The sequence below is a fragment of the Tachyglossus aculeatus genome, chromosome 6 (assembly GCF_015852505.1).
Source record: "Tachyglossus aculeatus isolate mTacAcu1 chromosome 6, mTacAcu1.pri, whole genome shotgun sequence".
NCBI lineage: Eukaryota > Metazoa > Chordata > Mammalia > Monotremata > Tachyglossidae > Tachyglossus > Tachyglossus aculeatus.
The window spans coordinates 51,738,055-51,765,463 of record NC_052071.1 but is presented as its reverse complement, the minus strand read 5'-3'; the positions used below and the strand labels follow the sequence as shown (position 1 = coordinate 51,765,463).

The 27,409-nt window shown below is 42.6% G+C and overlaps 1 protein-coding gene across 4 annotated transcripts in view; it reads left to right on the top strand.

Annotated features, from left to right (window-relative positions):
* DIAPH2 (diaphanous related formin 2) overlaps positions 1 to 27,409 on the top strand; it is a 786,157-nt gene that overhangs the window by 17,340 nt on the left and 741,408 nt on the right. The window contains exon 1 of one of the 4 annotated variants that reach the window (XM_038747818.1): positions 8,889 to 9,015. The exons of 2 other annotated variants lie outside the window; for them this stretch is intronic. In XM_038747818.1, the coding sequence (XP_038603746.1) occupies positions 8,938 to 9,015 (78 nt within the window). In that variant the 5' untranslated portion in view covers positions 8,889 to 8,937. Of the gene's footprint in view, positions 1 to 8,888; positions 9,016 to 15,132; positions 15,261 to 27,409 lie in introns of those variants that run through there. One more of the 4 variants, XM_038747819.1, reaches the window with a different exon arrangement.

Here is a 27,409-nt window from a genome sequence, read left to right as displayed (position 1 = left end):
AAGGTGATCTTTTGGGCAGGCCAGAGTTGTAAGCTCTAGACTGTAAGCTCGTTGTGGGCAGGGAACGTGTCTGTTTATTGCTGTATTATAGTCTCCCAAGTGCTTAGTACAGTGCTCTGCACACGGTAAGCACCCAGTAAATATGACTGAATGAATGAATGGTGGTTTAGTTTCTTGTTTCTCCTGAGGTCTGTTTCTCACTGGGGTTTTAGCTCCCCGCTTCGCTCTCTCTCTCTGAAATTGAGTCTGGTGTATGAAATCAGGTTGCTTACAACAAATCTAATGACAGTGTTCTAAATTGCTTCTTCAGGAGAGGGAATGCCAAGGACCACCTACGTCCTCCTGCTGTTTACTGGATCCACTCTATAATAGAATTAGCAGCTGCAAAAGATAGCAGTTGGCTGTATAGCCCATCAGCTTCAAACTGCCCTGAAGAGAGACAGCACGTGTAGACATATCTGGAATTTAATGATTTATTGATATTAATGTCTGTCCCTCTAGACTGCAGGCTTGTTGTAGGCAGGGAATGTGTCCATTTATCAGTATATTTTACTCTCCCAAGCACTTAGTACAGTGCCTTACCCACAGTAAGTGCTTAATAAATACGATTGAATGAATGAATGAACGAATGAAAAATTCCTTACTGTGGATGTTCAGCAATCTGGTGATTGAGCGTTTCAGCTGTCCAGGAGCACATATTTGTCTGGTGAGGTTTGAACTTGTTAGCCCAGTCTTAGCAGAGAAGTAGCACGGCCTTGTGGAAAGAGCACGGGCCTGGGAATCAGGAGATCTGGGTCGTAATTGCAGCTCTGCCACTTGCTTGCTACATAACCGCGGACAAGTCACTTAATTTTTCTGTGCCTTAGTTTCCTCAGCTGTAAAAATGGGGATTAAATACCTGTTCTTCTGTTTAGATTGTCAGCACCATGTGGGACAGGGATTGTGTCTGAGCTGATGACCAATTATATCTATTGAGTGCTTACTGTGTGCAGAGCACTTGGGAGAGTAAAATATAACAATATACACAGTCCCTGCTCACAATGAGTTTACAGTCTAGAGGGGAAGGTTATCTTGTAATGGCATCGATATCTGGCACGTAGCAAGTCCTTAACAAATGCCATTATTAGTATTATTTTGCAGAATGAAAAGAGTGGTAGCGCACAGTCATATTTGAGCGCGGAGCACTGCACAGAGTGGTTGTGAGTGTACAATATAACAATGTAGTAGAGTTGGTTGACACATTCCCTGCCCACAACGAGATCGAGGGGGAGTGCCTGCAGGAGCCACAGAACTAAGCTAAGAACTTGAGCTAAAATAAGGTTGACAATATATCTTGGCTTAGTCAGTTGTATTTGAGTGCTTACCGTGTGCAGAGCACTGTACTTAGCTGGGATAGTCTGAGTTTTGGGGGTTATTTGGGCAGTTTCAGAAAAACAACATTTAGAGCAGCGTGGCCTTGTGGCTTGGGAGTCAAAGGATGTGGGTTCCAATCCCAGCTCTGCCACTTGTCTTCTGTGTGACCTCGGACAAGTCACTTAACTTCCCTGTGCCTGTTACCTCATCTGTTAAATGGGGATTGAGATTGTGAGCCCCACGTGGGACAGGGACTGTGTTCGACCTGATTAAATACCCCAGTGCTCAGAGTAGTGAATGGCACATTGTAAGCGCTTAACAATCAATCTTCCTGAATTTGGATTGTTTGGTCTTGGCCGTCCAGGCTACCAGCTCTCTCGGACAGCAGGAACCAGCACCTGGTGCGGACTGGGCCCTGCGATGGTATCGAAAGGTCAACCGGAGTGTCGCCACCCTGGTTTGAAACTCCTCGCTGCCTGTCCTGGGAATGCATTCGATCAAAATTGGATTTATTAAGCACTCGTTTCCAGCACTCAGCCCCAAGTGCTTGGAGAGCACAGTAGAGTAGGAAGACCCAATCCCAGCCCCTAAGGAGCTCACATGGTAATATGGTGCATGATCTTATCAGAATGGCAAAGCACCTTTAAAAGCCCCGTCTCCACCCCTGATCCGGGCAGTCAGTTTTTACATTCCTCTTTGATTATGACTGTTGTTCTCTGAGACATTTTATTATGTTGGGATGTATAGAAGTCCAGAGTATGATAAATCGCATGGCAGGAAGGCCCTCCTCAGAGAACTTCCAAATAGAATAATGTCCAAAAATATTTTTTCCAACCAAAGTGTTGTTTGGCTTACTAAATATGTATTCTCCCTATCCACTCAACTGCTCCCTCCTACAGATTTCACAGAACAGTTCCTTTTCACTCAATCACTCCTATCTCCCTCACTTAATAATAATAATGGTGTTAAGCATTTACTCTTTGCCAAGCACTGTACTAAGCGTTGGGGTAGATACAAGATAACCAGGTTGGACACAGTCCCTGCTCCTCATGGGACTCGTAGTGTAAATAGAAGGAGGATTTAATCCTCGTTTTATAGATGAGGAAACTGAGGCACAGAGAATAAAAATAGTGATGGTATTTAAGTGCTTATGACGTGCCAAGCACTATTCTAAATGCTGGGAAGTTTAGTCACTTGCCCAAGAAGCAAGTGGCAAAGGTCCGACTCTCAGGCCCATGTTTTGTCTATTAGGCTATGCTTTTTTCCCTGCTAATTGGCCACAATCTGAGTACATTATACCCACTGATAAGCCCTATCTATCAGCACTTCTCCTCTTCCTCCTGCCTCCTTCCTTCCCCCACCTTTTCTGGTTTTAGTAGGGCCAAGCACTCATAGCACTGGTCTCTTGGATCCTCACAGAAGAGATGGGGAAGTAATTCATTCATTTAATCATATTTATTGAGCCCTTACTGTGTACAGAGCACCACACTAAGCGCTTGGAAAGTACAGTTTGGCAACATAGACAATCCATACTCACCAACGGGCTCACAGTCTGGAAGACTGGAGCTGCCGTGATGGCAATAGAGGCAGCCAAAGCCGTTAAGACCGGCAGTTCAAGTTGGACTGTTGTTCGATTCCGTCTCTCGTCTCCCGCACAATCGACGGTCGCCCTTCCTGGGAGAGACTGCTTCCCAGCGGGACAGGCAGGCGATCGGAAGGACCATTCCTCGCCCGAAGTAATGCCTAATGTCCAGTTGGCTGGACCCTCCTTTGAAGGGTGGATGACTCAAAGGCAGGGAATTTATAAAAACTAATGCCATCAGATAACTTTTCAAGGTTAAAAAGAAATGCACACTACTTCAAGGATAAGCATGAATTAATAAAGTGGCTTTAATCAACATTAACATGAGGACACTGAAGGTGGAGCACCTTGATGTGAATTCTGCATTATTTGTGGGTCGTCCTGATCCTCTCTGTTGGGCGTCCCCCGTAGCATGGAGTGAAACTGAACCCCTTGGTTTGGAATGGGCAAGAACTTAACTGCACCACTGATATGGGAATGTGTGTTGCCCTCTGATTCTCTGGTTGTTTCAGGCATTTGAATGTCACCGAGACACGCAGGGTAGTGTACTTGAACTATTGTCGGAATTTCTAGGAAATTAACGGAATGTTAGCCAAAAGCTACTCTTTGCCGAAACATTGGTTCACCCCAGTTCTTCTTTTAAATGTAGACAGGTTAACTACTCATGGTGAACTATCTAGGCCTTGGGGAAGTTCCTCTGTGAGTTTTTTGAGTATCGATTGGGCCCCAAAAGAGAAAGCGTGGGAGGAAAATAAGACGCAGAACAAAAGCTTACAAGGTTTAATGTGGTGGAAAAAATAAGCAGAAAAAAAAGATTTTCTTCACTACGTTTCCTCTTCCTCTAAACACCACTGAGAACCTGGCCTTTACTTCTCTCTTCTACTTGCTTGTGAAGGGAATGGGCCAATTCAACTGTCCACAGCCCTGGGAAGGAGAGAAATGAGGCGTTCTGGATAACCAACCCATTCCCATCACCTCCATCGGATTGAGGAACCAACCCATCTGCTGGATGATTCCTGTTTTAGGGTGCCCTTTTATTCATAAGGGTTAATTGAGAAGCCAGGAAATATGCTTTTACACTTGGTGAGGTTATGTTTATTGTGCAGTCTTTGCTGGTTTATAATTGTAGATGTTTTAAAGTATATCCTCTCTTCAAAAACTGCCATAATTGATCTGTAGTTTCAACAGGAATGTACAGATTTATTTGGATACTTGAATTTGACAACTCTGAACCTGTGAAATTAAACATTACTGTTACGTTAGCAGAGACCATTAATATCGGCATTAATAGGTTGGTGTTCTACATCTAACAGTCAGCTGGTGCGGACTTGCCTGTCTGTAAACTCAAAACTGATCAAAACAAAGTGGTAGTGCAGTGTTCTACGGGAGCGAAACCGCCCATCATGATGTAGAGCCAGGTAGGATGGACGTCTCTTCTCCGACACCCAGTTTTTGTGTTGTCTGTCGCAAAACGGATGCGTTCGCAATAATTTATGCTCGAGGGGTTTCACGTCTTTCATTCAGTCTTATTTACTGTGTTGCCAAGCGCTTAACAATATTAAGCCATATATTAACAAATAATTGTTTATTTTATTTGTACATATTTATTCTATTTATTTTATTTTGTTAATCTGTTTTGTTTTGTTGTCTGTCTCCCCCTTCTAGACTGTGAGCCCACTGTTGGGTAGGGACCGTCTCTATATGTTGCCAACTTGGACTTCCCAAGCGCTTAGTACAGTGCTCTGCACACAGTAAGCGCTCAATAGAGAAGCAGCGTGGCTCAGTGGAAAGAGCACGGGCTTTGGAGTCAGAGGTCATGGGTTCGAATTTCGCCTCCACCACATGTCTGCTGTGTGACCTTGGGCAAGTCACTTAACTTCTCTGAGCCTCAGTTACCTCATCTGTAAAATGGGGATTAAGACTGTGAGCCCCACGTGGGACAACCTGATCACTTTGTATCCCCCCAAGCGCTTAGAACAGTGCTTTGCACATAGTAAGCGCTTAACAAATGCCAACATTATTATTATTATTATTATTATTATAATACAATTGAATGAATGAATGAATAAACATCTGGGAAAAGTGATGCGTATCTTGCCCACAAGGGAATTTACACTCTAGTAAGGGAGACATACATGACAGACTAATCAAAGTAACTAATGAAAAAGCATATACAGAGTTGTGCTGAGGATAATGATGGTAGTATTTCAGTGCTTACTAGGTGTTAAGTGCTGGGGTAGTTACAAGATAATCAGATTGAACACAGTCCCTGTCCCACATGAGGCTCACAGCCTAATGGGGAGGGAGAACAGGTATTGATTGGGGCCCAGACTGAGCCCCTTCCTTCCTCTCCCCCTCGTCCCCCTCTCCATCCCCCCACCTTACCTCCTTCCCTTCCCCACAGCACCTGTATATATGTATATATGTTTGTACATATTTTTTACTCTATTTATTTATTTATTTTGTTTGTACATATCTATTCTATTTATTTTATTTTGTTAGTATGTTTGGTTTTGTTCTCCGTCTCCCCCTTTTAGACTGTGAGCCCACTGTTGGGTAGGGACCGTCTCTCTATGTTGCCAATTTGTACTTCCCAAGCGCTTAGTACAGTGCTCTGCACATAGTAAGTGCTCAATAAATACGATTGATGATGATGATGATGATGATGATTGAATTCCCACTTTACAGAGAAGGAAACTAAGTTAGAGAGGAGTTGGGACTTGCCAAAATCTGCACGGCGGCAAAGACAGAGCCGGGATTAGAACCGGACTCTTCTGACTCCCAGGCTCTTGGTCTTCCCTCTAGGTCAACATGACATAGTAGATAGAGCAAGGGCCTGGAATTCAGGAGGTCATGGGTTCTAATCCTGGCTCCGTCACTTGTCTGCCGTGCGGCCTTGGGCAAGTCACTTGACTTCTCAGTTACTTCATCTATATAATGGGGATTAAGACTGTGAGCCCCACATGGGACAGGGATTGCTTTTATCCTGATTTGCTTTTATCCACCCCTTTGCTTAGTACAGTGCCTGGTACATAGTAAGTGCTTAAATACCATTATTATTATTATGTCATGCTGTTTACTAGGATGGATGTCAATAAGAGCATAAATGCTACAGGGGGCTCGTGGATTAGTATAATCTCAGGTGTTTGGAAGTAATTAGGATGGGTTTGTTGAAGATGAGATTTTAGGAGGGCAGTGAACCCATTAAATTGTAATGTCTTTAATGGCAGGGATCACGTCTAGACTGTAAGCTCGTTGTGGCCAGGGAGTGTCTTGTATTTTACTCTCCCAAGCGTTTTGTACAGTGCTCAGTAAATATGACTGATTACCAACTTTATTGTATTCTTGCAAACGTTTTGTACAGTGTTCTGCGCCCAGTAAGCATTCAGTAAATACCACTGATTGGTTAAATGTAGGAGTGTTGTTGTGAGTGACAAGCTGCTGCTGTCAGACCTATGGTAATACCCAAAAATACCCAAAGATTTTTGTGGGAAATACCCGTTTTTTGTTAAGCACTTACTGTGTGCCAAGCACTGGGGTAGGTAGAGGATATTGAGATCGGACCAACCCCACAGGGAGACCACTTTCTGAGCGTATGGGTGTCATTGGCCACCAAAAATCTTGGCCATATCGTCTGTTCTCAAATGTCACAACTTCTAGGATTTTTCTCTCTCAAACCTCTACGTTGTCGATGTTATACATGTTAGAAGTTACTGTCAATCGTTTTATGAACTTGATCCTGCTGAACTTTTGCAGAAACTCCTTCCCTGTATTGCGGGGGACGTGAGGGGGTCCATGGGTCAGAGGGAATGTTTGCAGTGTAATTATGTATTTATCATCCCCAAGAGGCCAGAGATGTCCCATAAAGTGGCTGCAAGTATTCCCTGATCCTTGTTTGCAATGCATGTGAGCCCCACATGGGACAGGGATTGTGTCCAACCTGATTTGCTTTTATCAACCCCAGTGCTTAGAACAGTGCCTGGTACATAGTAAGTGCTTAAATACCATTATTATTATTATGTCATGCTGCTTACTAGGATGGATGTAAATAAGAGCATAAGTGCTACAGGAGGCTCGTGGATTAGTATAGTCTCAGGTGTTTGGAAGTAATTAGGATGGGTATTGCAAGACATAATAGTTAAATGCAATAGTAGCAGTGTATGCAAAATTTTAAACGAAATATATCCAATACAAATATTTTCTCTTTTTTTTTGTAGGGGGGAATGGTTTTTTTGTAGCAATGAGAGAGATTTCTTACCAAAACAGCTTTTGCCACCATTTAAACCTGGGCTTCCAAGGGATTAATCTCTTAATCATATTTCATTCATTCATTCAGTTGTATTTATTGAGCACTTACTGTGTGCAGAGCACTGTACTAAGCACTTGGGAAGTTCAAGTTGGCAACATACAGAGATGGTCCCTACCCAACAACGGGCTCACAGTCTTGAAGGAGTGTTTATTTGAGTGCTTACTGTGTGCAGAGCACTGTCCTAAGCACTTGGGAGAGTATACTCTATCAGAATTGGTAGGCGTGTTAAGAGCACATTTATCCAGAAGCCACCTTTTGGGATGCCTTTCAGGGCATCATTCTTGTAGGCACAGGCACGTGTGATGAATTCTTCAATTGGCCACATTTCCAAAATGCTAAGTTACATCAGAGAATTTCCTCAGGTCCCAGTAAGCTCTGATCTGAACCGTCAAATGAATATTCCCAAGTGGGGAAAGAACCAGTGTTCCTCTAATGCAGGCTCAAGTAGTGTCTCCAGCATGAATCACCATCCTGTGTTTGAGCAAGCTATTGCTCACTTCCCGTTACCTCACCCTTTCCCATTTTTACTCGTTCTTTCCCCACCAGAAATTGTATTTGTCTTTATGTGGAGCCAGATGTATTCTATTTTCTTAAGTAGCTAAGTTCAGAACAGTGAAACTGAAACATTGAACCATTCTCCGTCCCGCTTTCATCGTCATAATAATAATTGGGGCGTCCGTTATGTGCGATGGACAAGCACTGTACTAAACCCTGGGGTGTGCAGATCATGCACAGTCCTTGTCCCACATGTTCTCTGCAGTTTGAGGGAGGGGCAGAACATGGGTTTTATCGTGATTTTACAGATGGGGAAACTGAGGCATTGGGAAGTTCAGTGACTTGTGCAAGGTCATCTTGTAGGCAAGTGGCAGAGCTGGATCTAGAACCCAGGTCCTCTGTGATTCTGAGATGTGTACTCTTTTTTTCCCTTATACTAAGATACCTCTCATGTTTTCTCTTGACCATTGGACACAATTAAGCAGGTTGCTTTGCTAAATTGCAGATAAAGTTAAAGGGTTGTCTTGGTACTATTCTGACCGAGCTAATACCACTGGTAAATGTTCCAGCTTCTGCTTAATGAAATCTGAAATCGTGGCACGATTCTAGTGCCAGTCACTTAATCATTCTGCGCTTTAGTTTTTTGGGGTCACTAATGATGGGAGTAACCGAGGGGGTAACCACTTTGACTTTGGAGGTTCTTTGAGATGTTTTATCGGAGGCCCGAGTTAAATTCTAGTGGTTGTGGTATTTAGCATTTCCTATGTGCTAAGCCCCTTGCTGAGAGCTGGTGTGAATACAGGATAATAATCAATTATTCATTCATTCAATTGTATTTTTTGAGCACTTACTGTATGCAGAGCACTGTACTGGGCAGATAGGAGAGTACAATATAACAATAAGCAAACACATTCCCTGTCCACAAGGAGCTCACAGTCTAGGGGGGAGGAGGGAGACAGACATCAGTACCTGTCCTATATAGATGCACGATCTAATGGGTAGGGTGAGCAGGTCTCTTCCCCCAATCTTACGCATGGTTGTGTATTTTCTTTGCATTTGTTGATAGGGTTCTGAGGGGATTGGGCCGCACCCCCCTTTTTGGGGGGAGAACCATGGGCCTGGACAATCAAACCCAGTTACATCTGGGACACCCACCTCCCTCCCAACCACCCTGCACACACTTCCCGCAAAGGAGAAGATGAGCTGGAGGGGACCTTCAACGAAACGTACTGTTGAATGCGGCTTTTCCTGTGCTGCTGCCACCATTCATTCATTCGTATGTATTAATAATAATAATAATAATAATGGCATTTGTTAAGCGCTTACTATGTGCAGAGCACTGTTCGAAGCACTGGGGGGGATACAAGGTGATCAAGTTGCCCCACGTAGGGCTCACAATCTTAATCCCCGTTTTGCAGATGAGGTAACTGAGGCTCAGAGAAGTGAAGTGACTTGAGAGCTTACTGTGTGCAGAGCACTGTACTAAGCGCTTGGGAAGTACAAGTTGGCAGCATATAGAGACAACGAACTCAGTGGTTAATGGGAAGAGATGACGCTGAGCTACACACCTAGCGTTGAACGGTAGTTGCACCTGGGTTAAGTCAGATCTTCCAGTCATGTGGCTTTTTATTTCAGGGTTGGAGCAGATCTGATCTCAAGTTTTCTGATATCTGTCTAGTGCGAGCTGACAGAAAAGTGAGAGAACCAGGGTCCAACCAGACCTCTCCCACCCCAAATTAAGCCTGCACCTGGTTTTAGACCACAGTTTTATAATTAATGCAGTGTTTCTCCAATTGGCCTTGGGTTTGGATGACTATCCTGAATATTCACATAATCTGAAATGACTAAAAATGAGTTCTTCTACCTTCCCAAGCGCTGGCACGCAGTAAGTGCTCAGTAAATACACTCGATGGATTTTTGGACTACTTTAAATGTTCTCTACTTTTTAAAAAAAATTCCTTTTGCCTAGCCTTTTTATTTATTTATTTTTTGGTTTGTATTTTAGATTGTGGCACTCTTTGCTTTGGTTCACACATGCATTGGATATGATGCAAAACCATAGCTCTTTAGGAAAATGTTGGAAACATCTCATTGCTAAGTTTTTTGTTTTAGTAGATACATAGACTGTGCTTATACCCTTCTGAAGCTTCCTAGTACCAGGCCTGTTACAGACAAATTGAATGGCCATTGTGCAAGGGAGAAAACTGAGAAAATATCACCTGCTATTTAGTGACCTTTTCTGGGCCAGTTCTATTTTACTTCCAAAGAAGGGGGCTGAGTAAGTGCACTGAAATGCCAGGTGGGAGTTTGGAGAGCAGATGGCAGCTTTATCCCACATCTTCTGTGTTTGTCTCCTAGACTATGAGCCCGTTGTTGGGTAGGGACCGTCTCTATATGTTGCTGACTTGTACTTCCCAAGCGCTTAGTACAGTGCTCTGCACACAGTAAGCGCTCAATAAATACGATTGAATGAGTGAATGAAATTGGGACTTAAGAGGAGGCTAGCATCATACTAGCCTCTAGCATTATTCTGTGGCAGAATAGAGCAGTAGACCAGTGGGTTTAAGGGACATGAAGAGTTTCTGTGAGTCAGTCAGCAGTATTTATTGAGCACCTACAATGTGCAGAGAGCACACTGTACCAAACACTTGGGAAAAGACAGTAGAATTGAAAGTTCTGATTTCTGCCCCCTAGGAGCATAAGTCAACCATATTTATTGAGCAGAGCACTGTGTGCACAGCTCTGTACTCAGTGCTTGGAGGAGTTCAGTATAATTGATACATTCCCTAGCGTCCACTTGGGATCAGCTTGGAGGTAAGAGCTGTGTGGTCTGTGACTTGCCAGTAAATAGAGTCAAGACTCACTTTAAGGACCTTCTAGAGGGCCCAGAATTCTGTTGGGAATCTGAAAACTTATCATACTCTAATTCCCTTGGTAAAACTCTTCTGGAAATTGCTAAATTTTGTCACTGATGCTGTTAAAGTGTGGGTCGATTGTATCTGTGGGACCCATTCACAGCTAAAACTTTCCTTTGGGAACTGTGCTTCAAATCTGAACAGACAAGTTGGAAAAGGTGTCTTTTTGTGGTGTACAGTCTTATCAGTTATGTTTTTGAGCCCTTAATGTGCACTGAGCACTGTACCAAGGGCTTTGGAGAGTACAATGTAACAGAGTTGGTAGATGTGTCCCCTGCCCACAACGAGCATTCAGTTTAGAGGGAGCTTCCAGTATTAAGCAAATAATCATAGAAAGAGTACAGGCCTGAGAGTTAGAGAACCTGGATTTTAATCCTGGCTCTGCCACTCGCCTGCTGCTAACTTCTTAGCTTCTCTGTACTTCAGTTTCCTCATCTGTAAAAGACGGGTAAGAGATCTATTGCCCCTCCATCTTGGACTGTGAGTCCCATTGAAACTGGAACCAGGTACAATTTGAGTGCTTAGTACAGTGCTTGGGACATAGTATTAAACAAATACCACAGTTGTTATATGATCTGTCCTATGGTCCAGTTTTACTCATTTTATTCAGAATGTGAGGTTTTCTCTCCCTCATTTTTCTCATTCCGTACCTAGGCTAGTATATGCCTTTTCTTGGTCATCGTACTGGACATTGGGACTAAAGTGTGCTCTTTAAGTTGAGCTATTTTCAGTTAATACTGAAATTTACATGGAGCTTTTGGGCATAAAGTAAAATATAGAATTATTTCAGGTGTTTCCCTCCATTAGTACTATGTAGCTGGTATCTGGAAATCAGTCAATAAAACTGGCAAATCTGTCATGGGCCAAGCACCCTGTCGAGCACTGGGGAGAATGCATATGACGTATTTGGAGGCGTGGATCCTGTCCAACAAAGTCCCAGGGAAATCGGCAGGGGTTGGGGAGAGACAAAGACACAGGGGAAAAGAAAAGGGGCTTCAGTTAAATGAAGAAACCACTGTGAGATAACAGTTTTTTATTAGAAGGGATAATCCTTTGCTCTCCACTGCCCTGTCCACCCTACCATAATTACTATGCCAACATCCTATATATTGGGGAGGTAGGCTGTTCTACCCTGATGGGCGGGAAGGTAGGTGGATGTTTTCCTCCCACTCCCTCACACCTGACAGACCACCACTCTTCTCACCTTCGAGGCCCTCCGTAAACTTCATCTCCTCCAAGAGACCATCCTTGACTAAGCCCTCAGTTCCCCTACTCACTCTCCCTTCTGCATTGCTTATGCAGTCAGGTACCCCTTAGGACTTGATAGTCACCCCATCCTCAACCTCATAGCACCTATGTATCTATCCTTAAATTTTGCCATTTCCTGTACCTGTGATTTATTTTAATGCTTGTGTCCCTCTCTAGGCTGTAAGCTCCTTGTGGGCATTCATTCATATTTTTGTTTCATTCAGTTGTATTCATTGAGCTCTTACAGAGTGCAAAGCACTGTACTAAGCACTTGGGAGAGTACTGTATAACAATAAACGTTCCCTGCCCACAACGAGTTTACAGGCTACAGGGGGAGACAGACATTATTATTCATTCATTCGTTCAATCGTATTTATTAAGCGCTTACTGTGTGCAGACCACTGTACTAAGCGGTTGGGAAGTACAAGTTGGCAACACACAGCGACGGTCCCTACCCAACAACGGGCTCACAGTCTAGAAGGGGGAGACAGACAACAAAATATATTAACAAAATAAAATAAAATAAATTATATATATGTACTCATGGACAGGGAAGATGTCTACCAACTCTATTTTACTGCACTTAAGAATGCAATATTCTGCACACAATAAGCATAATTATACCATTGAGTTTTTCCTTGATCTGGACATTGGCTAACCCTAAGTAGCATATCATCATCAATTGTATTTATTGAGCACTTACTGTGTGCAGAGCACTGTACTAAGCGCTTGCGAAGTACAAGTTGGCAACATATAGAGACAGTCCCTACCCAGCAGTGGGCTCACAGTCTAAAAGGGGGAGACAGAGAACAAAACCAAACATACTAACAAAATAAAATAAATAGAATAGATATGTACAAGCAAAATGGGCTCTGGGTTACAAAGATTCTGTCTTCTTTGAAAACTTTAGAATGTGGGAGCAAGTGGTCATGTGAAAGAGGGGTTGCAGCCCCAGGGCTAGTTTCATAGAAGTGATTTCTGCTTTGAGGATCAGGGGAAGTAGGCAGGCCCATAGCAGAGCCAATCTAGGGTGGAGAGAGAACACTGTCAGAAGGAGTTGGCCAGAAATACTTAGGGAGGTAGGGAAGGAAGATAGGTGAGAGGCCCAGGCAGGCAAGGTGCTCTTCATGCCTTCCAGAATTGATGGGGTTGTAGTCCCAGAAGGCCCGGGATTAGTTGTTTTTAAGCACAACTAACACTTGCACAGGAGTTCATGTGCGGTGTTCCCTGTGGAGATCCAGATTCAGTTCCGGTTCATCCCTTGGTGCCATGGGCCCAACCCATTCAGAAATAGTCCCAAATGTAGGACTGGAGAAGGAAAGAGGGTGTCTGGCTCGGCTCACCTGTGACTCGACCCTCAAACCTAGGCCCTGGACAATCCCTGGGCTGCCTCTGGTCCTTTCAGGGGCTAGGTCATAGCCCAGAGGCTGGGTGCTATAGCACATAGTATTTGTGTGGAGAAACTTTTTACACCTAAGATAGTGATGACCAGTTTTTAATGATAACAGAAATGAGGAACTGTGGGGGGTTTTTTTGCTTCTATTAATAAATTTCATTAGTGCAAGATTTGCTTGGCACTTTAATGTTTCTGTTGTGGTTAATGATTTTTCAGTAGGTTATGAGGGGCCAGAAATCAAGGCAGTCCTTTGAGAAATGAAACCAAGAGTGAACTGAGAATAGTGTTGCCAAACTCCTAAGCGTATGATCATTGATGAAATTCAACCACGTGAAATAGAAAGTGGGGAAGTCTCAAGATAATCTACTCACTGTGCTCCTTCTCATCTCTCGGCCGCTGACCTGTTGCTCACACCCTCCCTTGTGCCTGGAATTCTCTCTTCCTTCACAGCTGTCCCCAGCTTTAAAGCCCTGCTGTGGGCAGGGAATGTGTCTGTTTATTGTTACATTGTACTGTCCCAAGTGCCTAGCACAGTGCTCTGCACACAGTGAATGCTTAATACGAAGGACTGACTGAAACTGAGGCAGAGAAGTTATGTGGCTTGCCCAAAGTCACATAGCAGTAACTGGCAGAGACAGGTTTAGAACCCAGGTCTTTGACTCTGAGGCCTCGCTGATTCCATTCTCTATTCTTTCTATCTGAAATTAATATTTGTGTCTTTCTTCCTCAATGGATTGTAAACTCCTTGAGGGAAGGGACCATGTCTTCTACTATCAATCAATCAATCAACCGTATTTATTGAGCGCTTACTGTGTGCAGAGCACTGTACTAAGCGCTTGGGAAGTACAAGTTGGCAACATATAGAGACAGTCCCTACCCAACAGTGGGTTCACAGTCTAAAAGGGGGAGACTAATAATAATAATTGTGGTGTTTGTGTTTAATATGTGCCAAATACTGAACTAAGTGCTGGGGTAGATAAAAGCTAATCTGGTTGGACACAGTCCCTGTCCCACGTAAGGCTCAGTCTTAATCCCCATTTAAATATGAGGAAAGCGATGCCCAGAGAAGTGAAGTGACGTGCCCAAGGTTGCATAGTATACAAGTGGCAGATCTGGGATTCGAACCAAGATCCTCCAACTCCCCGGCCTGTGCTCTTTCCACTAGGCCATGCTGCTTTTCTAGCTTTATCATATTCTCCCAAGGTTTTCGTTCAGTGCTCTGCACACTGTAGACGTTTGATAAATACAATTGATTAGGCGTCAGAAGTTTCCGATTTTAAATCTGCTTGCTGGAAGTTCGCCCCTAATTATTTTGTTTAGTAAGTTATCTTCCATGGAATTAAAATATAGTTTATTAAAACGATTCTGTGTTTTGATAATTTCCCATGGAAACTGAAAAAGTGCATGGGAAATTCAGTTATTAGTCTTTGAGTAACAAGATAGCTTTGTAAATGAATGTAAAATTCAGATCAAAGATTTTCACTTCAGTGCTACAATTATAGACTAATGGTGCAAGGCATTAATGAAGCCAAATTGCACTGAGAGTTATACTCCAGGGACATTTATTGCATTAATTCACTTGTTATGGCTGTTACGTAGGCTTTCACATGGCAATATCGATTGAACACTGAAGATTTGTTCTGTCATCAGTGAAATTAGTCATAGTTAAAAGGAAGTGGGATAATCGTTAGGTGTGTATGGTAGCTTTGGCTCGTGTTTATTTCAATTTTAAGCATCATCAACCTAGAAGCTAATGCTACTCTTTTCAGGAGTCTTTTTTTCTTTCTTTTTTTTTTCATTTAATTAGGTATGTCGTGATATTTGATGTTGTGATCCTCCAGATGAAATAGGATTGGGATTTTTGGATGGTGAAATGTTACAGTGTGGGTGACAGGTTTCAAGAATCAGCCTCCTGAGTTAACATGGAGTTGTGGCATTACAGCGTGGAAGAAGAAATCAACGGTATTTATTGAGCTTTTAGAAGAAATGATTCCGGAGCACCGTTCAGTGAGACTGATGACAAGCAAGCAAAAGTGATCAAAGGACAGAAACTAGGTCCTCCCAGAGAAGCTTAATGAGTTGGTCAGTTGTCTTTAATCACAGCTCAACGCCCCAGACTGTGCTTTTGGGAAGGGACTCTGTTTTGAGTGCCACAGGTTTGAATCTCTCTAGACTGTAAACTCATAATGTGCCTGCTAATTCTGTTCTGTTGTACTCTCTCAAGTGCTTAATAAAGTGCTCTGCACATGGCAAGTGCTCAGTAAATGCCATTGATTGATCATTTTAGCCTGGAAAAATGTGGTAACTATTTTCAAGTCAATGGAAGATTTTCATGAGGAGTTCACTACTCTGATGAACAAAGGGGAAGTCGGAATGAGAGAAAATGACTTCAATTGTGGAAGACGAGATTTCAGTTAAACATAAAGAAATGCTTTTTTGACACTGTTAAAACCCTGCCATAATCTCCCAAAGCAAGGCCATGGAGACTGACTCTGGAGATTTTTAAAGCAGAGTAGTAGTGATCAATCATTGGTATTTATTGAGTACTTTCTGTGTGCAGAGCACTGTTTTGAGTGCTTGGGAGAGTATGATACAAGAGAAATTAGCAGGCAGGTTCCCTGCCCATAATGAGCTTAGAGTCTAGACGGGGAGACAGGTATGAATATGAATAAATAAGGAATTTATAATATATACTTAAAAGATATATACATAAGTGCTGTGGGGTTGGCCGTGGGGTGAATATCATTCAGTCATTCAATCATATATATTGAGTGCTTAACTGTGTGCAGAGCACTGTACTAAGCGCTTAGAAAGTACAAATTCAGCAACAAATAGAGACAGTCCCTTCCCACAATGGGCTCACAGACTAGAAATGTCCAGAATAGACAGAGGTAACAGATCCAAGTGCATAGATGATGCAGAAGGGAGAAGGAGCTGGGGGAGAGAGGGCTTCACCACGGAAGGCCTCATGCAGAAGATGCGACTTTAATTCAATCAATCAATCAATCAAGTGTATTTATTGAGCACTTACTGTGTGCAGAGCACTGTACTAAGCGCTTGGGAAGTACAAGTTGGTAACATATAGAGACAGTCCCTACCCAACAGTGGGCTCATAGTCTAAAGTGGAGAGAGGGATGAATACGCCAGTATTTGGAGGGGGTGAGAGTTCTAGGCGAAGGAAAGGGCTTGGGAAAGGGGTCGGCGGCAAGGTAGATAAGCTCGGGGCCCAGCAAGTAAGCTGGCACCCGAGGAGTTGAGTGTGTGGGCTGGGCCGTAGGAGGAGTAGGGGGTCATTTGTTCTATCGCACAGCTCACTCCCCTCCCAGGAGGCAGTGGAAATGAACTCGATCAAATGACCCCTTATGATCTTTCCAGACTTGCCATTTTTTTTTCAATCTGGAGTTTTATGGAGAAAGAATATGAAACTGTTTCTAATCCTGACTCTGCCACTGCCTGCTGTGTGACTTTGGGCAAGCCACTTGGGCCTCAGTTCATTCATTCATTCAATCATATTTATTGAGTGCTTACTGTGTGCAGAGCACTGTACTAAGCGCTTGGGAAGTACAAGTTGGCAACATATAGAGACGGTCCCTACCCAACAGTGGGCTCACAGTCTAGAAGGGGGAGACAGACAACAGTCCGCTTGTCAGCTGTGTGACTTTGGGCAAGTCACTTCACTTCTCTGGGCCTCAGTTCCCTCATCTAGAAAATGGGGATTAAGACTGTGAGCCCCACGTGGGACAATCTGATCACCTTGTATCCCTTTCCAGCACTTAGAACAGTGCTTTGCACATAGTAAGTGCTTAACAAATACCAACATTATTATTATTATTATTATTATGTGTAAAATGGGTGTTTAATACCTGCTCTCCTTCCTTCTTACACAGTGTGCCATTGGGTGGGACAGGGACTGATATCTTAGCTGATTATCCTATACCTAGCTTAGTGCTTGTCACATAGTAAGTACTAAATCAATATTATTTTTTGGAGTCAGGTGATCCATATATCAGCATAGTCTAGTGGATAGAGAGTAGGACCAGGGAGACAGGAAGTCTAGTTCTAATTATAGCTCTGCCCCTTGCCTGCTGAGTGACCTTGGGCAAGTCACTGAACTTCTGTGCCTCAGTTTCCACTTCTGTAAAACAGAAAATAAATTCCTATTCTCTCTCCCCCTTATATGGTGAGCCCCACCTGGGACAGGGATTGTGTCCCATCTGATTATCCAGTACCTCCTGCAGTGCTTAGCATGGGCCTTGGCACATGGGCCCTTCACAAATAATAATATACTATTATTCACCTGTCGTGTGTGTGGAAGGAGAGAAATGCCTTTAAAGGGCTTTAGGGTTTTATTCTGAGTGTTTAGTACCTCACTGTAAAAGGTTTGTGTTTTTCTGAGTGGTCAAGTGTCCATCTTTGCTGTCCCGGCATGACTGCATTTGAGTCTAGTTTCTTGGGCTTTGACCACAGTGTTACTACTTGCAGCTGCAGCATTCATTATGAGTAGACATCTTGATTGTTTTCAATTCGATATTTTTTTAGAAGCTAGAAGCTAGGGAGTGGTGTTCCCCAACCCATGTTTTGCTTTGTTCTCTGTCTCCCCCTTTGAGACTGTGAGCCCGTTGTTGAGTAGGGACCGTTTCTATATGTTGCCAACTTGTACTTCCCAAGTGCTTAGTACAGTGCTCTGCACACAATAAGCACTCAATACGACTGAATGAATGAATGAATCTTACCAGCTTCCCATTCAGCATGAAGGAGGAAATCATCTTGGACTGGTCTTTTCGAGCTGGCCAATAATAATAATAATAGTAAATAATAATGGCATTTGTTAAGCGCTTACTGTGTGCAAAGTACAATTCTAAGCACTGGGGAGGATACAAGGTGATTAAGTTGTCCCACGGGGCTCACAGTCTTAATCCCCATTTTACAGATGCGGGAACTGAGGCACAGAGAAGTTAAGTGGCTTGCCCAAAGTCACACAGCTGAAGGTGGCGCAGCTGGGATTTGAACCCATGACCTCTGACTCTCAAGCCCGTGCTCTTTCCACTGAGCCACACTGCTTATAGCTATGTGCATCTCATTGCCAAGCACCAGAATCAACCCTACCACCGTACACCCCTATCTCACAATGAGGCTCGGAACAGGGGACTAACAGCTCTAGGATTTTTTGGTGGAATGAAATCTTTGAGGAAATTAATTACTATAAAAGTGCCTATTTGTTAGTATTCAAAGTTCATACTGTAGAACTTTGAGAAGCAGCGTTCAAATCCCGGTTCTGCCAATTGTCAGCTGTGTGACTTTGGGCAAGTCACTTAACTTCTCTGTACCTCAGTTACCTCATTTGTAAAATGGGGATTAAGACTGTGAGCCCTACAGGGGGACAACCTGATCACCTTGTAATCAGGGTTTAGAACAGTGCTTTGCACATAGTAAATGCTTAATAAATGCCATTATTATTATTATAATACTATGATTAAGTCTGTATTTGATAAGTCCTTAGGAACTGAATAAAATATTACAAATCTGGCCATCGGCATGGACTTCTTATCCCTGTGTAATATTACTGAATTACTCAGAAACATGCCAAGTTTTTTGGCCAGCCTCCTTTTCCCCTTAAAAGTAGACCAGAAATGGGGGCTGTGTTTGTAGCCAAAATGCTGGGAGGCCACTCTAGTTGTAAATGTTTTTATATTTCACCTCCTTGGAGGCAAGAAATGGGTCCCTTCTGGCACACTTCCCAAGTGAAGTACAGGATACCGCTCCAAGTGGGTGCTCAGTAATCAGTCAGTAGATGGTATCTATTGAGTGCTTACTATTTGCCGAGTGCTGTACTAAGCACATGGAAAAGTCCAATCCAGGCGAGTTGGTAGACACGATGCCTGCCCACAAGATCGTTACTATTATCAGAAGAAAGAGTTAAAACCAATTCTTTGTTCTTTTGCTTTTCCTCTGCCTTTCTGTGACTGTTTCTCCGGCTCCTGGTTTCTTCAGTTGTAAGGATATCGAAGACATTTTGGCAGTCATTCCACCAATGATAACAGCTGCTATTACGTATTAAAAACTCAGGCAGGAAGCTCTTACCACATCCAGTAGAAACTGCTCTGGGAATTACAAGTAAGGCAACAGAAGGCTATTACTTGAGCTGGAGTTTGGCCCAGATGCTAACATTGTTTCCACAGTCCACGGCTACCGAAGAAAACCCACATATCCATTATGTGTGAAATTCTGTAAGTTGCATACCAAAGTCCTTATATAGCATTTCATGAAATTAAACCACTGATTAACCAAAACCAGGCAATCATCTGAACTAAAATAAGTTGTCATAGAAATGCCCAGGCATCTTGTCCTGTCATTCATTCATTCAATATTTATTGAGCGCTTACTGTGTATAAAGCACTGCACTAAGCACTTGAGACAGTACAATACAACAACAGACACATCCCCTACCCACAGCAAGTTCACAGCCCCAAACTAACCATAGAGCATTTGAAAAAAACTGAAACAAAACACATTCAGCATTTTTCATTCACGTTGAGTTGTGGATAAAATCCAAAAAGGGACTTTGCAAGCAGAAGAGGCCAAACAGAAAAGTAGAGCCATAAAGCATGGTATCAGTAGGAAAAGGAATTGGTGGCTGAAATCCCTTGCTCTTTGAGATTATGTGAGTGTATTTGAGGGGAAGGTAGAATCATAATCTGTGATTATACCCACAGTCTTTAGTCCCAATTATTTTAGATAGTGGAGTTGTATCTTTGAAAGCAGGAATGGACATTGTTTTATGTGGGAAATTGTATAAGTGGATTGTCACATTTTATTACCAGATATTTTCATGGGAAAGCTGAACAAATGGGCTAGGAATGTTCAGCTAGAGGTACCCAAGTGCCACATATGTGGTGGTAAATAAATTACTCTAATTCTGATTCCAGGAGCTCTGAGTCTAGAGCTCCAGGCCTCCTTTCCCCCTGGGATGCATGGGGAAGAGGAGGTGTGGGGCTGACAGCCTGCTCTTCTTGCTGCACCCCTGCCAGAGAGAAATCCTGTCCCCAGTGGAGTCATGAAGGAGGAATAGGTGGCAGAAATGTACATTTCCAAAGGGAATTGGCAATTTTGCTTGGGAATTGTGGGCTAGAGCAGTGAAGGGATGAGACATGAGCTCGTTTTGGGTTTATTGTTGTTGTTGTTGAGCTTCTTAAGCTTCCTCTGTGGGTTGGGTCTGTTCTCTCTGTCTGTTGGACTCCCCCCCCCCCCCCCCCCACAACACACACTCCTTGTCCAGTGACATTATATGATGAGGTAGTGGCCATGTATTCTTCTCAGTCCTTAGCACATCATAAGCGATTAATGTTATTACTGGTATTGTCATATGCTGAAATCCTAGAGCAAAAATAATTGAAAACAGACTTAGTAGGGGCTGAACCTGTAAGCATAAGCATCATATTTGACACTTTGTGACCTATCTATCATCTATGTATCTCATTTTATAAGCAATATATAATACTCGTCTATCTTTTTCCACTACACTGAAGCTTATTCTTTGACGTGAAAAACTCTGAAGAGTTTTGATTTTTGTCTGTACCTCATGCTGCTGTCCAGATCGTTTTTCTAAAACATCGTTCTCCACCCTTCCCCACTCCAAATCCTCCAATGGTTGCCCATTCTTCTCTCCATCAAGCAGAAGCTCCTAACCACAGGTTTTCAGGCACTCAACCTTCTCTCTCCTTCCTATTCATCCACTCTCTATTGTCACTTGACCCCAGCTCCTGCTCTTCATTCTAAACAAGTTATCCTACTCCCATTGATTTTAAAACCATAAATCACCTTGCCCATGCCTGTCTTATCTCACTGATTTCTTATTACAACCCATCATGATCACATCACTCCTCTAACACCAACCTACTCCCTGTTCCTCAATCTTGTCTGTCTCTTAGCTGATCCCTAAAGAGCATGGACTTGGACATCAGAGCATGTTGGTTCTAATCCCAGCTCTGCCACTTGTCTGCTGTGTGACCCTGGGCAAGCCACTTAACTTCTCATTGCCTCAGCTAACTAATCTGTAAAATGGGGAATAAGACTGTGAGCCCCACATGGGACAACCTCATTACCTCATATCTACCCCAGTGCTTAGAACAGTGCTTGGCACATAGTAAGCACTTAACAAATGCCATAATAATAATAATAATAATTATTCTAGCTTGGAACTCCCTCTCCCTCTATGTCTAACACACCATCACTCTTCCCCTCTTCAAAGCCTCTTCCCAGAGATCTTCCCCAACGAAGCCCCGCTTCTCCTCTGCTCCTCTTTCCCAATGCCCTGACTCACTCCCCCTGCTCTACCCCCCTCCCCACCCCACAGCACTTGTTTAAATATGTACATATTTGTTATTCTATTTATTTTATTAATGATGTGTATGTAGCTATAATTCTATTTATATTGATGCTACTGATGCCTGTTTACTTGTTTTGAAGTCTGTCTCCCCCCTTCTAGACTGCGAGCCTGTTGTTGGGCAGGGATTGTTTCTATTTGTTGCTGAATTCTCCTTTCCAAGCGTTTAGTACAGTGCTCTGCACACAGTAAGTGCTCAGTACAATGAATTGAAAGATGCCCAGATTCTCTGAGTCAGAGAGTTGTAGCCCCCTTCTAGGGATGTGAAGTCCCTTTCTGTTCAGCAGAGAACACGTGGTGATATTATCCCTCAAGGCAGAGAAGAGGGAAGGAGTTAAGGAAGAGGGCATGGGCCAGAGCCTTGGCACCATGGTGGCATGGCAACTGTACTTTTGACATAATTTGCTTTGTAGTATCCTTAGAGTTTCAGAAGCCTAAACTGGACTTCAAACTACAGCTATATACTGCATTTACTTTTTAATGATCCATCTCAGGCCAGAGATTGGCATTATTTCATTTCTGAAAAAGGAAGAAAACATGCACCAGCTAATGTAAATCATTTTTATGACTTTGACATGAATCGAGCGGACTATAGATGGTCTTTCTGTATTAAGCGTAATTCATCAAATGCTCATGGTACCAGCATAATTGTAACTGTTTCTAAAACATCACATTACTACAAAACAATACCCATAAAAGAGTTGATTTTTTACATCTTGCTGTTTTTGTTAATTTCTGGCTGATTGAAAAAATTAAGTTAATTTTCTTATGGTAATAGCGTGCATTCCAATCAGAAATTCTCCATTAGAGGTTATAACTAAATCAGACATCTTTCTTTTTCTTAAGAGATGGAGACTATAAAGTAATCCTTGTATAATTATACAATACTTGGGTAATGATACAGTACTAAGTTATATTTAATGTAGTGGATCATAAATAAACTTTAATGAAGTTTGATTGCACCTCTAATGTGCAATTGTACTGATTTCCTGTAGCTCTTTATAATGAAAATATTTGGTCAGTGTATTTATCTGTTTAATATAACTGCATTGTACTTATCATTAGCATTAAATTGGCATAATAAAAACTCACCAAAATTGTTTTAGTGGGTACTTTTTTTCAGGGGGTGACTTCAAAAATAGACTTGTTAGTTCCCAGAACTTTATACCCTGTAACAAAATCCATGGCATCTAGTTACTACCTTGTGCATGTTTGAAACCTCTTAATATAAGTTAGAGATTCATATCTTCTCTGTGAATGAAAGCACGTATCTTCAAAGTACCAAATATTTTTGAGTCAAGCGTAGACCTATGACTAGTGAATTAAACTTAACTTAAGTTTCACCAGAGGTTTTGATTCTATGAGCAATTCACATTTTGGTGCGTGTAATGGAAGTGTTGTCCAACTTTCAATAGGATTTCTCTAGTAGCCAGCATTTCTGAAATTCTCAGTTCAAAGCAGTCATCATCATCATCATTAATTGTATTTATTGAGTGCTTACTGTGTGCAGAGCACTGTACTAAGTGCTTGGGAAGTACAAGTTGGCAACATATAGAGACAGTCCCTACCCAGCAGTGGGCTCACAGTCTAAAAGGGGGAGACAGAACAAAACCAAACATACTAACAAAATAAAATAAATAGAATAGATATGTACAAGTAAAATAAATACCGCATACCGCACAAGGGTATGCTATACCTATCCTTGTTGGGGAGGTCTCCATCCAGTAGGAGTTCATGTGTTGGTGTCCGAGGGGCTAGAAAGTAGGCTTAAGAATTCAGTTTATATGGTGTGACCTCTTCAGGAGTCGTCTTTTTTTTTTTTTTTTTTTTAAATTGGTATCTAGATGTTAAGCGCCTGCTATATGCCAGGCACTGTATTAAGCGCTGGGGTGGATACAAGTTAATCAAGTTGGACACAGTCCCTATCCCACATGGGGTTCATATTCTTAATCCCCATTTTACAGATGAAGGAACTGAGGCACAGGAAGTGCAGTGACTTGCCCAAGGTCACCCAGTAGAGCTGCGATTAGAACCCAGGACCTGACCACGAGGCCATAAAGCTTCTCCAGTCTTCTGCTAGTTTTCCCAGTGAGCACTATTAGGGTTGTTTAAAGCATTCTGGGATAGGCAAGCAAGAAAAATATTCTGCTACTCTTCCTAGCAAACAATCATTTTGGCTAGCCTCATGTGTGATGCCAACAAGGCTCTTTCTAGTATAGCCTTGACCCTTGAGCTCTGGCTTTAAGTAAATTGGAATTCTTGTCGGTCACCTCCCATTCTCTTGGTTTGCCATATTTCAGTTGATTAATCCGTGATGTTCATTGAGCATTTACTATATGCAGAGCACTGCGCACTAAGTGCTTGGGAGAGTACAGTGCAACACAGTTGGCAGACAGTCCCACAATGAGCACATCAAGAATGACTTTTACTAAATCAAGTGTCTTGCTAGGATGGGAATACTTCTATTCCATAGCTATTGTTCAGCTGCAAGTTACGCGTTATCCCCTGGAGCATAAGATTTGGGGGTTCGTTTAAAAGTATTTCATTCACCTGGCTACATGTTTTGTTGTCTGTCTCCCCCTTCTAGACTGTGAGCCCGTTGTTGGGTAGGGACTGTCTCTCTATGTTGCCAACTTGTACTTCCCAAGCACTTAGTACAGTGCTCTGCACACAGTAAGCGCTCAATAAATACGATTGAATGAATGAATTAGGGAGACTGGACTGAACTGCAGGGATCACACACTTTTGATATCGAAGGTTTCCAGTGGTATTTATTGAACACTTACTGTGAGCAGAGTTCCATACTAAACACTTGGGAGAGTATAATAGTAGATTGGTAGACATGATCCCTGCCCACAAAGAGCTTATAATCTTGTTTAACCATGCCTTATTAATAAACAAAAGTTTTTCTGTGGAAAACCACTGAAATATATATTGGTGTTTTGTCCTTTTATTTTTCCACTTTCCCAAATGTGTCTAATTTTGCTGCCTGAACTGGAGTTAACTGAGAGATTAGTGTCACGGGCAGACCTCTGTCTCCAATGTTCTGGTTATTAAGTTTTTTTCCAGAAGGCAGCCTAAGTAATGGCAACACCTGCAGGAGAAGTAGGCTGATAGACCAAATTTCATTCATTCAGTCTTATTTATTGAGTGCTTCCTGTGTGCAGAGCACTGTACTCAGCTCTTGGGAAGTACAAGTTGGCAACATAGAGAGACGGTCCCTACCCAACAACGGGCTCACAGTCTAGAAGGGGGAGACAGACAACAAAACATATGAAACAGAAGAGAGAAGCGAAATGGAGATAGACAGAGAGAGGAAAGATGGGATAAAGAGGTGAGAGTGAGGTGAAAGATGAGAGATGAGAGATAGAGAGCAGAGAGATGGAGATTTAAATGCACCAAATTTAATGCACCATTTGCGATGTCGGGAGTCAATCGGGAGTTAAGTGCTTAGAACATTGCTCTGCACACAGTAAGCGCTCAATAAATATGATTGAATGAATGAATCCAGAAGATTCCACCTAATAAATCTTTTTCAGTAGATCAAGGGAATCCAGGTACATCCATCCTTCCTAAAATGTGGGGATGATGTTCTCACTGAACTTAGACTTAGGGAAAACTTGAACTGTAGTAATAATAATAATAATTATGGTATTTGTTAAGCGCTTACTATGTGCAAAGCACTGTTCTAAGCACTGGGGGGATACAAGGTGATCAGGTTGTCCCACGTGGGGTTCACAGTCTTAATCCCCATTTTACAGACGAGGTAACTGAGGCCTAGAGAAGTTGTCACTTGCCCAAAGTCACACAGCTGACAATTGGCAGATACAGGATTTGAACCCATGACCTCTGACTTCAAAGCCCGGGCTCTTTCCACTGAGCCATGCTGCTTCTCAGTACCCTGGAATAATAATAATAATAATAATAATAATAGCATTTATTAAGCGCTTACTATGTGCAAAGCACTGTTCTAAGCGCTGGGATCTGATTCTGTTCACATGTGCCCATGGTGTTTCTTCTAATGCTGTGCCTTTTGGGGTCCAAACAGACTTGGGTTATTGGACGAACATTCCCTAATAACATTCTAGCCAAAGCATGGAATGAAAACCCTCAGGAAGAACAGGGTGTACTTCAGTTTTATTATAAATAGAATCATTTACTGGCTGTTGCCTTTTTTCTTTTCTGTCAGCTTCCTGAAATTTCCTTGGCAAGTAATTTTTTTCCCCCTAATCTTTTTGCAAAGCTAATCTTCAGTTATATTCCAGGCAATCACGGTTTAGGTTGGCTGACAAGTAGGAGGGCAGTCTTTAAATATGATTGTGCTAAGGTCTGGGAACTAGAAATGTGTCTGAGGTAGAACACTTTTTCTGGCTCAAAATTGGTGCCAATCTTTCATCAAACCAACTTTGTTTTGGACGTGGCCTCTTTCTGAGGATAGAGAAGCAACCCAGACTTTCAGCCCAGTGGGAAATGCTCTGATTTCCCCTTCTAAGGCATCGTGGCCTTGGGTAAGTCACTTCTCTGCACTTCATTTTCCTCATGTTAAAGTGGACATCAGATACCTCTACTCCCTTCCCCATAAACGATGAGCCCCTTATGGTACATGGACTGTGTTCGACTTATCTTATAATTTAGAACAGGGCTTAATATGTACCTTGGCACATAGTAAGCTCTTAACAAATCCCAGTGGTTGTTATTTTTATTATTATTGTCAATAGAAAAATGAAATAAGCTGCAACTTCCATATTTGATGCAGAATTCTGACAGAGGGCATGACTGGATTCTGAGAATCCCTAGAGCCCAGTGCTAAGTGCTTGGGAGGATACAGTACAGTGTATACTGTACTTGGGAGAGTATAGCGCTTGGGAGAGCCCTACTGAGAGCTCACCTCCTCCAGGAAGCCTTCCCAGACTGAGCCCCCCCCTTTTCCTCTCCTCCTCCTTCCATCACCCGCCCTCCCTCCCTCTGCCCTACCCTCTTCCCCTCCCCACAGCACTGTGTACATATTTATTATTCTATTACATTAATGATGTGTATATAGCTATAATTCTGTTTATTCTGATGGTATTGACACCTGTCCACATGTTTTGTTTTGTTGTCTGTCTCCCCCTTCTAGACTGTGAGCCCGTTGTTGGGTAGGCACCGTCTCCATATGTTGCCAATTTGTACTTCCCAAGCACTTAGTACAGTGCTGTGCACACAGTGAGTGCTCAATAAATGCGACTGCATGAATACAGTATACGACAGTTGGTGGACATGTTCCTTGACCACACTGAGCTTAAATCTAGAGGGGGAGACAGACATTGATATAAATTAAATTATGGATATGTACTGAAGTGCTCCTGGCCTGAGCGACGGTGAATAACGAGTGCAAATTCTAGTGCAAGGGCAACACAGAAGGGATTGTGAGAAGAGGAGAATGATAACTTAGTCAGGGAAAGCCTCCTGGAGGTGGTGTGCTTTCAATAAAGTTTTGAAATTGGGGAGAGTTGGTTATGGAAAGGGAGGGATTCCAGGCCAAAGGGGTAGATGTTCCCTGCTCATAAGGAGTTTACAGTCTCGAGAGCACAATTCAGTGGGTAGAACACGAGTCCGGGAGCCAGAAGGATCTGGGTTTTAATCCGCCACTTCTTTGCTATATGGCCTTGGGCAAGTCACTTTGCTTTTCTGTGCCTCAGTTACCTAATCTGTAAAATGGGGATTAAGATTGTGCGTTCCATGTGTGACA